At 43.4% G+C, this 12,691-nt stretch overlaps 1 protein-coding gene across 2 annotated transcripts in view; it reads right to left on the reverse strand.

Moving 5' to 3' along the window:
* Positions 1-12,691, reverse strand: part of pak2b (p21 protein (Cdc42/Rac)-activated kinase 2b) — a 59,026-nt gene that overhangs the window by 20,388 nt on the left and 25,947 nt on the right. Inside the window, exons 1-3 of one of the 2 annotated variants that reach the window (XM_034039156.3) lie at positions 11,845-11,980; positions 2,927-3,157; positions 60-160 (exon numbers count right to left, since the gene is read on the reverse strand). In XM_034039156.3, coding sequence (XP_033895047.1) covers positions 60-160; positions 2,927-3,116 — 291 coding nt within the window. In that variant the 5' untranslated portion in view covers positions 3,117-3,157; positions 11,845-11,980. Of the gene's footprint in view, positions 1-59; positions 161-2,926; positions 3,158-11,844; positions 11,981-12,691 lie in introns of those variants that run through there. The other variant, XM_034039155.3, reaches the window with a different exon arrangement.

Consider the following 12,691-nt stretch of genomic DNA (forward strand, 5'->3'; position numbering starts at 1 on the left):
TAGATGAACTGAGTGGCTATACTGTGCAAAAGCAAAACTAGTCTGCTCCCCTTACTCACAGTGAACTCTCCTGTGACTGCGTCGAAGCCCACATGGATGGTGTGCTCGAAGTCCGAGGGAGGGGAGATCTCAGGACGCTCCTTCTCCTTCTTCTTGCTACCTGTGAGTCACACACCACACACACAGACACACAGGTGAGAACAGCAGGGTTACGACAAGGTCTCAGGGCTGCCACAGCCCTTCCCTCAACCCCATCAGTTCGACACAGCCCACATACAATCTCTCCTGGGTTACAAAACAGCCAGCAAAAGCAATGACTGCAAAAACAAAACCAATGATGCATTACATAGAAATGAACCAAGTGGAATAAAGACCCTGTTTGTCAGCTACCGTTCTGAACCATCTGCAAATAGCTGGTATCCACTAAGTCCATTAAGCTATGGCAGCAGTTGGCATGCTGTTTGTTTTGCATGGTTGGCTGTGTTTTTTGCATTTCAGTCTCAGAATTGCCTTTCTCTTGCTATACTCTAGTAGGTAAATCTTAAATTAAAAGCAAATGATTTTCTAGGAGTATTATTATTATTATCTATTAAACCTTTTGTATAGTTACAATAGATTATTATCCCACAAGTGCAATGGCACGCCAAATGCTAGCCCTTGGCTATCAATACCCCCATCACTATTACAGTATAATTAGCAGGAATTACTAAATGTAGTTAATGCTACAACAACCCCCTAGTGATTACAGTTTAATGACCCAACAACTACTGTGCTGTTTCCTAATGGTTGTTTTGGAATTACAAAGAAATGTGTGCCCTGTAATATAAAGCATTACCCAAGCAATTCTTATGTAATATTCACTGAACATAAATGTATAGTACTTCTGCTTTTAAAAACATTTAAGATGTAATACTAATGGAAACACATCATTCTTATCTTCAAAAGACCTCTAGGTCGAAATGTTTATCTAAGAACTGTAGGATATGTTTCTTTGTTTTACTAAAGACTACCATGTATTTAAGAAGGTCGTACAAGCCTATGCTCAAGTAGTTTTATAGGCTTTTCCTATAATTAAAAAGACAGGGATGGCAATAAGACCCCTGTTGCATAGCAGTTGTTTGCCCCATTCCATGTTTTACTATGAGCTTGATTAGCCAGTGTATAGGAAACAAGCTCAAGTGTGTCTTAAACTTCTAGTAACACTACGAATGGATCAAATTGCTGTGCAATGGGAGTCTTCTTTCCATCCCTGTTTCTGTTGTTTCGTGAGCTGTAACAGAGCTTGAAAACAGTCTTTACCTCCTATAGCACTAGTAATGTTATCACTGCCCCCCGTTCTGTAGCCAATCTTTTGGTTCTTTGCCTTCACTTTGTCCCTCCTGTCATTCCATCACACCCCTTCCTGCAATGAGCCAGCCCCCTCCTGTCATTCCATCACACCCCTTCCTGCAATGAGCCAGCCCCCTCCTGTCATTCCATCACACCCCTTCCTGCAACGAGCCAGTCCCCTCCTGTCATTCCATCGCACCCCTTCCTGCAATGAGCCAGCCCCCTCCTGTCATTCCATCACACCCCTTCCTGCAATGAGCCAGCCCCCTCCTGTCATTCCATCACACCCCTTCCTGCAATGAGCCAGTCCCCTCCTGTCATTCCATCACACCCCTTCCTACAATGAGCCAGCCCCCTCCTGTCATTCCATCACACGCCTTCCTGCAATGAGCCAGCCCCCTCCTGTCATTCCATCACACGCCTTCCTGCAATGAGCCAGCCCCCTCCTGTCATTCCATCACACGCCTTCCTGCAATGAGCCAGTCCCCTCCTGTCATTCCATCACACCCCTTCCTGCAATGAGCCAGCCCCCTCCTGTCATTCCATCACACCCCTTCCTACAATGAGCCAGCCCCCTCCTGTCATTCCATCACACCCCTTCCTGCAAATAAGCACTGGGACAGGGGACACCTTGCCTGCTCAATAACAAATATCTTGTCCTGATCAAATACGATGACATCAATAATTATTCAGGCAGACACAGCACATCTCAGTGGAAATTGTTCTATACACATTTGGGTTTGATTGAGTACAAATGTTCCCAGTCAAGCCGACGATTCATTTCAGACTTCTCACTTCACACAATCCTGCTTCATCTATTCCACCCCAGCACGATTTACTTGGCCCCTAGATGGGAAAGGCTGATTTTCATAAATAGATGAAACAATAGCAATTAGTATAAAACTTGAAGTAATAACGGTCCCGGAACAGCAGTTTAACTGTTGTTCCAGAGCCGTTTCCAGCTTTCTACATTAGAATCGATTTTATTACTTTCCAAAAAAAGAATGAATGTCCATGATAGCTGACAGAATGCTCTTGATGGAAAATGACTCTCTCACGCTGAACTTTTCTCTAGCATTGCACTTGAAACTTGGCTTTAACATTGTGGTCTATGGGAAACACAAGCTGAGATGGATGATATTCTCCATGTCAACTTGTCCTGTTGTAACAAACAATTAGACATACAAAACATTTGTGTTTTTCATGGCACAGTCGAACCTTTTCAATCACATTTTAAAACAGATCTGTTTGAGTAGCTTATTTTTGAGCTGGATTGATTGGTCGACGGCTCTTTGGAGTTTTTACTGTAAAGCTCCCTGGGATGCTGTGCATGAAGAGCGCTATACAAAAGCAAACTGTATTGTATTGTTTCTTCAAAGCTCACAGTGCGGCTTACGGAACCCATGTGAAAGCCAGGCTGCCCTACAGCCAAGTGTCACAGAAAAGATCTGAAGGAAATAATGTCAACAATCAACTGACATTAAAAGTTAAAGCATTCCAAAAATTTTATTTTTTCAAACGCCAGCTGCGAGCCAAAGGCAGGCCTTATTGACTGTCCTTCTGTCCTCCAGACTACGTGGTTTCCTGCGCCACTCACCTTTCTCTGTCCCGGAGAAGATAGAGATGATCTTGTTGCGGGGTTTCCTCTCCTCTGGCACAGAGGGCAGGGGCTTGGAGCTGTGATTGGCTGACAGCGGGTCCTTGCCTCCTCCAGAGCTGAAGATGGCGCTGCTCATTCTGACCGGGGGGGCGGGCGGTTTGTCCTCCAGCTCACCGTTATCACACATGACAGGGAGACACCGCGGGAAGAGAGGAGGGCAGAGACCACCTGCACAGAGAGGAGAGAGAGGGACAGAGACTGATGAATTGGGATACTCTTCACATGATAAATTAGATCGTAATAGGAGGTATGCATGATTTTTTACTGGATCTCCTCTTAGCGGCTAATGAGTTAATAATACTGACATCAGATTAAGACACGTACTTGGCTCTCGACTTCGGCGATATGCTTGTCTTTTAACCATATGGCTTGCGGTATGCGCCCAGCCCTTGCTTTCACATTTTAATGACTGCTTGCTTAATAAAAATTAATGCCGGTCATGTTTGGATCCAAACAATAACATGATTACGTGATTCGTGTGGTTAAGTCGCATCAGACACTACCCTTCAAGCACATGGATTTCTACCGCTCGTAATAATGCCATCTCAGGAAAGAGTCCTGAAAAAAAAAAAAATTAAAAAAAAAAAAAAAAAACTCAGTTTAAGATAACCACTTGTAAGGGTTAAAAATATATATTTACTGCAACTAGCTTGAATATGGTTCAATTTCCTTTTTTTACCACAACAAAACCAAGACAGTAGGAAATACTATTCTACATTGTATTATCACCATGTGTCCATCTTATGATAAAAAGAAGTGTATGTATTTTGAGTTCATCCATAAATGCAAAACAGCATCTCTGCATTTCGTATGTTACAGGGAGGAATGATATTTTAGAGTTTTGCTTGTGTTAAATGTTGTAGAATGTATGCTATTACAATTGAACAAAAAAAAAATGGTCCCATGGAAAGCCAATGCCTTCAGCGCCGGGAGCCACGTCCTAACAGGCTCCAATCCAGCCTGCTGGTTGCCAGGCCGGCAGGGCGCCCAGTGGCAATGCAACTGGCCGGATTGCCAGTGGGGAGGTTTAATTTCCCAGTCAGGGATCTCATCGCCTCTCAGTGCACTACCCCTGTCTGCCAGCTCTGTTCCTCCAAACAGTGAAGCGGTTTGCCAAAAAACTTATTTTCTGACCCTGTGGGCACAAAAGCCACCCTCGTGCCAGCAAATCAGTAGCCACACAGGACAGTTCATACAACTAAAAATGTACAGAGGCAGGCAAAAAAACTGCAACAAATAAATAGTTATTATGAAGTTAAACTTTTGTTTCTTTCTGTGACTAATAACTAGCTTTCTATATGAATCTTAAGCAAAATTACACAACATCCTACACTTTGACCTTGACTTAAGTTTAGCAGCCTTGGTACCCTCTACAAATGTAATGAACTGAAGGCCATTTTGACCTTGCCCTTTTTTTGCCAATTTTGAGCCCTATATATATATATATATATATATATATATAAACTAAAACTGTCTACGAGGGAGGATGTCATTTACACAACCTGCTTCACAGCGAGGGGGGAGTAAAGTCCACAGAGCCGCTAAGTTTAGAAACTGACTCCACTCAAGTAAACAAAGGCGAGTTTTTAACAGCACCATTCTTGACTGACACAGAGAATGATAGAGAGCTAACATACTAAACAGGAAGGAAATTAAACGTTTGAAATGAAGTATTCCTGAACATGTTCCGTTACCCTGTTTGGCACAAGCTCTTTTTTGCTTCCCTATCCGTCCTCCATTTCCAGTAAAATATGGCTGCTCAGGTGCAAGGAAAGAGAATTTGGTCAGTGGTGTCAACCTGGCCCCTGGTGGACACCAGTGTAGTGCACATCACTGAGCAAAAACCACTCAATTCATCTGTCAGTGTGGGCTTGAGAGAGGCCCGGGACTGAATGGCAGGCAGGCAGGTGCACTCTCTCTGCGAGCCAGTGCCATTGTCCCTTTCACGAACACCAACATTCACAAGCATCAACATTTTAAAAAGGAGGTTCCATTTCTATACAAGGCAGGTTATTTGTTTTTTTAAAGCAGATTGTATCGCTGTAGTTCAGAATCGCATTTCCAGATGTCTGCAATTAGGAGTCCTGCAGAGGAAATGATGAGATCATAATGGCCTGCTGCTCACCACGAGCAAGGTAAAGGAAGATTGAATTCATCATATTTCACCAGGGTAGTGACTTTCATTGTACAAACACTTGTGTTGCTTTGCCACTCTCTTGCCCCTGTGAACAAACTCATTTTACAAGCAGGTTTACTGTACGATTCAACAACCAATTCAAAACACCAAGAAATACAAACTCATTGACTTCAGTGGGTCTCTATGAAACCTGCACACCCCTCAATACAGTGGCTGGGTGTGTGCTACAGAATACATATTTGAATTGGCCCTAAAGTCTATGCTGATATTAGGATGTGATGGGAGCGTTGCGCTCCCTGTGCCTGTGTAATCACTGCCATGTCCTAATAAGGTCAGAGCTCAGTGCAAGTGTCAGTCTGCTTTTTTAACGGTTTATTACGTGCAGCTCTGTGGTTACTGGCCGCAGCTCAACCCCAGTCTCTTCCTCAGTGCCAGCCAATCAGGGCCATCGCTGCAGAGTCATATCCGCCTGCCTGCTGCTGCTGACACCTTCCAAGAAGACCTTGCTGAGCAGCACTTCCTCTTGAATAAGCAAGTATTCTCATTGCATGCTGCTTATTATTGGCAATTCATATTCGATTAGGAAAGTCATTGCTGATTGCACCTCTAAATATGCTTGCCCCAGCTATCAATATAAAGTAGATTAGCACGAAATGTTCCACATCTACTGATTTACAGACACTCTTGGTGTCCTGACTAACACTCTCAGAAAGTGATGTTCAAGAAACGCTTCTAGACTGGTAAAGAAGGTATAACAGGCAACAACAAAGGTTTTGTGAATATGAATTCAATTCATCAAGACAGACTTCCAACAATCTAAATCATCTCCTGATGTCATGATTTGTGAATAGGCCCCCAACGGCAGCTATACCCTGAAAATGACCGACTGCTTTACTGTAATTAAAGGATTAATCGCTCCCAGCTTTCCTTAGTCAGCTGATCATTTTCCCAGAGGGTACAATACATTGTTTTGTTTTGACCAAGGGGAATTTATCAGCTGACTAACAAAACCAATTAAGACACTTGCATAGCAGTTCAGTTACAGAAAACATACAAGTGTTAGAATGTTCACCCAAAAGAAACAGTAGTTACATGATAGGAGGTTGTTTGGTCCAGTGGTTAAAGGAAAAAAAAAAAAAAAAAAAAAAAGGGCTTGAAACCAGGAGGTCCCCGGTTCAAATCCCACCTCAGCCACTGACTCATTGTGTGACCCTGAGCAAGTCACTTAACCTCCTTGTGCTCCATCTTTCGGGTGAGACGTAGTTGTAAGTGACTCTGCAGCTGATGCATAGTTCACACACCCTAGTCTCTGTAAGTCGCCTTGGATAAAGGCATCTGCTAAATAAACAAATAATAATGCATACATTTATTTCTTTGATCTTAATAAAAACATGGTGAACATGTTAGTGGATGGACCTTCTGGACCTTAGGTAAATGACTTTGTATGGATAGAAGAAATATGAGGATTTTGTGTATAGTATATGGAAAATATTAATATTTTCTTTTGTAATTTTGTAAATATCAATTATCTAAAGATTACATTTTTTTTATTTTTTTATATTTGTATCATACGTTGTTGCGTATAGATATCTGGTATATGCACCTGGTTGCTAGGCAGCCTGTCTCTGCATGATTTTAGCAACTGCAACAGTCATACAAAACTAATGAGATTGAGTGTGATCACGTTTTCAAATAATCAGTGTTTATCGAGCCTCTTTTAAAACACAAATGAGACTTGTTTGGTGTCAGGTAACACCCCAGCAGTGTCTTCAGGCTCAAAACATCATACTGGTTGCAAAGCAGGTCAGTCATTATTATTATTATTATTTATTTCTTAGCAGATGCCCTTATCCAGGGCGACTTACAATTGTTACAAGATATCGCATTATTTCACATTATACACCATATCACAGTATTACATTTTTACATACAATTACCATTTATACAGTTGGGTTTTTACTGGAGCAATCTAGGTAAAGTACCTTGGTCAAGGTTACAACAGCAGTGTCCCCCACTTAGGATTGAACCCATGACCCTCCGGTCAAGAGTCCAGATCCCACGATATTTAGTGAGCAAGCAGTGGAGTGAATTGGGAACTGCTACTCCACCCCCTCATGTTTTGCATTTAGTCATCTGTCCCAGCACTGAGTGTGTATCACAGCATAATCATTGTAATTAGTGTCTCGTATCAACAAAGCAGGGAGGGCTGGGTTCCAAACAGGCTGCCCAGAAAGCACAGAAGAGGCTCTGGAGCCGTGTTACAGGAGCAGTGTCATCTCATTAAAGCACAGAAGAGACAGGCTCTGGAGCTGTGGAGTGGTGTGTAACCGAGTTTAGTAAAATTATATATATATATATATATAATCCTAAATATTTTTTTTAAAATAAGTTTGTTGTTTTTAAATTGGATATTTTTATACCATTTTATTTTTACAATGGAAAAGTGACCTATATTTTATTTTTGTAACATTGTGTGTTATCACTGAGAAAACATTGATTTGTGTTTGTTTGAATTACTATTTCATCAACATAACAGTCTCTCTGTATTTCTGTTTTGTTGTTTTATGAAGGAGTATGAAATCGCCTTGGTGCCCTTGGGTTGGCTAAGACAGACGGCCAATGTGGGTTGGAAAACCCTGCTGTTGAACCAGCCTTGAAGAAGGCATGTGCAGAAGACCCGAGGGGAGGGTCTGGGAAGCTGCTGCCATCAAGCCCAGGAGGCGCTGAAACGTCACTACTGTGAGCTTGCTGTTGAAATGAAAAAGCTTCAGACAAGCGGCTATTCTCTGCACTCTGTCTTCCGACAGTGGACAGCATGGTCCTGGAATCCAGACGCATTCCTAAATAGGAGGCTGTCTGTGAAGGTGTGAGCTGGCTCTTTGCATAGTTCACTGACAGACCTAACTAGAACAGGTGATCTGTGACGGGTTTCGTGCGAGCCCTTGCCTGCGTTGGAGATTGAGCACAAATGTGCCAATCGACCAGGTCTTCAGAGTCTCAATGAGGCCAGAATAGCTTCCATGCACTGGGGCTAAAGTGCACGGGGGGGCTAAAGTGAGGCCGAATGGCAAAACCCAAAACTAGTATGCTATCCCTTGGAAAGCGAACCTGAGGTACCTCCTGTGCCCTGATTTTATCGGGAAGTGAAAGTCTTTTAAATCCACCGTAGTGAACCAGTCGCCTGCCATTATTGACTGCAACCCACTGAGGACAACACCAAATCGTCTCGCTGTAGTCAAGCCCCGGAATGGAGGAGGAACCTGTTTGAATTGCACAGAATAGCCGGTCTGTACAGTATTGAGCACCCAGGTGTCCGAGGTGCATTGACACCAGTACTCCAGGTGACTCCCTGAAAAGGAGCCCTGGGCCTGCAACAGCAAATTGCTAGGGCTGCTGCTGCTTTACTGAACTTATTGAAGTTTCCTCTTTGTGCAGCCACAGGTCGGTTGTGAAACCCCCCTCTGGCTTTAGCAGGAGCCGGCTGGGCCACTTTCTAAGGCTGCTGGAACCTTGGCTGTCAGTTTGGTGCTGGTCTACGTACTGGAGGAGGTCGCTTTGGAAGCAGGCACACCAGTTCCTTCGCAGACTCACACGCCCGATGAGAGCGCTGCTGCATATCATCTACTGCAGGACCAAAAGTGTGTCCTGGAGTAACGGGAGCATCCAGCAATGGTACCTTGTCCCCATCCGCTATGCGCACCCGAGATAGCCAGAGCTCACCTCTTGCTGCTATTAACGCAGCAAGGTTCCTACCCACTGCCTGCCCGTTGAATTTTGATATACGGAGCAGGTTCTTATTCACCAGCCGCAGTGCCTCGAGCTGCTGTCGTAACTTTAACAACAGCTCTGGTAATCCACCGAGATGCTGTTGTAATTGCCCAGCCGCGCAGTAACCACACCAGCTGAGTAAGATTTCTTGAGAATAATCTCTGATCTCCTGCATTGTTTATTCGGGCAGGTAGCATCTTTGTTCAAAAGCACTAGCTTTGGGGATTGCACCAGTGATGCAATAGCGGCATCTACTTGTGGAAAATCAGCCAAGCCAAACTTTTCTGTGTCATGTAGGCTGTAGAAGGTTGTAGCGGGGTGACCCCAGGATGAATGCACCTCAAAAAGAAAATCCGTCTGTACCGGAGGAGACACCTCAGAAGAAGCGGGATCATCCTCAAAAATAAAGTGTTTCTGCTTGTCATCTACGGGCCATGGGACATTTAAAACCATGACACTCTACTGGTGTTGCGCTATCCGAGTCACCCTCCTCAATGGGGAACTCTTGATCGACTGCCTCATCAGAGGCAGCGATAGACTGCAGAACCATTCTGCGTGTACTACTCCCTGTTGCTCTAACACCACAGAGGGAGCAGATGGAGCAGTGTGGTGGCGCAGTAGCTCAGCCAACATGTTGCCCTGTTGGGAAAATCGCCTTCCAGAGCTTATCCAACTGCTCAGAGCTCTCCTCTTCTTACAATGGGTAAATGGAGGGGAGGGAGAAGGAGAAGGAGAGGAAGACCGTGAAGCTGGTCTCCTATGTGAGGTTCTCCTACTCTCCCTTGGCACAGAGCCCTCATGAGAGGATACAACCCTCTCTTTTTGAGCCGAGGAAGGAGGGAAGCCTTGTCCAGGTGGAACGGAAGAAGAGCGCTCTACAGAGCTGCGTGACACAAAACTCACAGGAGTTGTGGTCGGCGAGTGCCTCCTAGCATGCTCTGGACCCAGACAAGCAGCGCATCTGCCATGCCTATCCTCCGTGGGGAGACCTGTCTTGCATACATAGCAAGAATGAAACCCAGGCATGATGTAATCACAATAGTGTGCAAAGCAAACAACCGTCAGCTGTAATTGCTATAACAGTATAGCATATATTACTAGTACCCAAGGGAAACTGTTGAACAACATACGCAGCAATGTTGCTATGCAACTGGCAATGCGTCAGCGGTGGTAAATGACTATAACCAGATCCACTGATTAGATCAGGGATGGTACTGTCTAGCCTTTTAAATAATTGCACTGTGCCTAAGCACTATCACAGGACTGTATAGAATGCTTTAACACCACCCGCACTGCATTATAGTACAATGTACGGTACACAGTGCCAATGGTATGGTGCAGTGCACGGTATACGGTGTAGTACGCAATGCACGGTACACATGGTACGGTATGGTGCACGGTACACACAGTACTGTGCAACCGGTACGGTACAAGCGGCACGGTACAGTGCACAATGGTACGGTACAGTGCACAGAGCACAGTACCCCTGGTACGGTGCATGGTACGGGTATGGTGCAATGCACGGTATACATGGTATGGATCAAATGGTACGGTACAGTATACGGTGCAACGGTAAAGTATGCACAGTGCGGGTGTAAACTGTACGGTATAGTACCCAATGCACGGTACTTTGTCATGTGTACATTGGGAGACGCTATAGAAAGGTGAGCACACAGGAGATGAAATAAACAGGAAACTTTCTGTGTGTCAGATACAGGTCTGGGGAGTTAGAAATAATGTCTGGAGTCAAACCCACATTCCAGAGGCCTTTCTGTTATCAAATGACTTCAACATTAGTCACAAACCTGATTCTTAATCAAATGAGCTAGCCTAGAAAAATGACTGGTCTTGTTGAGACAGAGAAAACCTTTTCAAGATTCTAACATGCATTGACACAGGAAATATCATTTCAAGACAAACAAATGTCCTCTTTTTTGCATTTTTTTCAAATGTTTTATTTAACAGGGACAATGTACATGTTTAACATTCATGACAAGTCACAAGACGTATTGTACCCAGACTTAGCTATAAACTAATTTACATTGAGAGTCCCTGGGCGCATAAGAAACCAATAAATAAATAAAATATACAACCAACACATACAAACAGCACATTACGATAAATACAACAAGATTAATAGATTAGTTCATGTAAACCAAAATCCGATACTGTATTATTATAAATTTAGCAGCTACGAAATACCAATACTGTTATAAACAGAACTAAAATCCATTCCCTTAACAAATACCCACCCAACCCTTAGAATATATTACAGTGCATAATATATTATGAAGCTATAAACATTACCATTGTATTAAATATAGAAATACATAGCTACAGTTCATGATCACAGACTTGTCTTTGTTTTAACCAAATCTTTAATTTAGTTGTAAAACCATTAGTTGTAAGAAACTTTTATATCACCCGGTACTAAATTCCAAAACATGGTACCCTTAATTGAGGACTGTCTGTGCAAACTTAGTACGTCGTCTTGGAGCTATGCAATCACCTCTTATAGTTACTCTAGTAATTCTATCATTACCATCTGAGCAGAATTTTATAAACTCCTTTAATGGTGGGGGAGCTAAATCCTACAAAGACTTAAAAACCAAACACACATGTTACTGCATCTTGTTTACACACAAACTAGTTTACAACTTACAATGGTTTAACTAGGAATGCTAAACCATCTCATTAAAATCGTGTAACATTCAAACATCAAATATTGACAAAATAAAACTCCCACAATTGACTTGGGAACAACATAACTCAACTCCACACACAGAACTGACCAAGGATATGGAAACTTAAGGGAAGAGACTGAATCATTTGGGGTGTCACCGTACTTCAACCACTCAGAAACCAAACCCAGCAAAACACAAATCAGTCCACACTAACTAAATATTAAAACAGACATTAAAAGGGGCTAACTCCCCTATTTCAGGTTTACCTTTCGCATGAAGATGTCTTTCTTGTTAGAACTTCACCCTTTGACTGAGCAACAGAATGAAATCTGCCTCCCTGTGTAGCAGGCCAAGGAAGACACAGTACCAACTCCTATCTCTCTCTCTCTGCAAGTCCTGGCGAGCTCACAGGCTCAGAAAAACACAGAGATCTCATTCCACTGATACTTCAAAAGCGACAAGTACGATCACGTAGAGCCCTGGAACCACACTGCTCTGCCACACATGCATCCATCCATCCATCCATTCTCTCACTCCAGCCTTAGAGATCCACACTCCCCACCGATTGGCTGAAGGTTTAGTTCAGTATTGATCTAAATCCAGAATTCAAAGTTGATTCTGGTTCCTGGTACCTAATCACTTCTTGTGGTGTCTGTGTCAACGTCTGTCTAATAGTCGAGCTGCAATCAGACTAGGATTTGATGTGCATTGCTGTACCTGAGCATTCTGCATGTTCTAAGTGGGTGGTTTAGAGGCTGGCAATTAAAAGTATAGTAGATCAGGGTTGTGCCACTGGAATTCTGCGCCCTATACAACTGTGGAAAACAAAATCACAGATATGAAGATGTAGGCAGGAAGTATCCATTAAAGTCTGTAAGCTTTGCTTTTACTGTGAGTAAAATGCAATTTACGGTTTCAATTTATAAATCAAACCTGTACAAACCCGTGGTGTGTCTCAGTCAGTCACGCAGAACTGCAGCCTGTGCTGGAAAGATCTATCTGACAGCTGCAGGCAGTGAAATTCCTCCACCCCCTCCCCCCCCCCCCCCCACAGCACCCAACCTGATCCCTGGAGTGGAGGAAGGGAGGGTCCTGCAGGTGTGTTTGTGCAAG

The sequence above is a fragment of the Acipenser ruthenus genome, chromosome 17 (assembly GCF_902713425.1).
Source record: "Acipenser ruthenus chromosome 17, fAciRut3.2 maternal haplotype, whole genome shotgun sequence".
Classification (NCBI taxonomy): Eukaryota; Metazoa; Chordata; class Actinopteri; order Acipenseriformes; family Acipenseridae; genus Acipenser; species Acipenser ruthenus.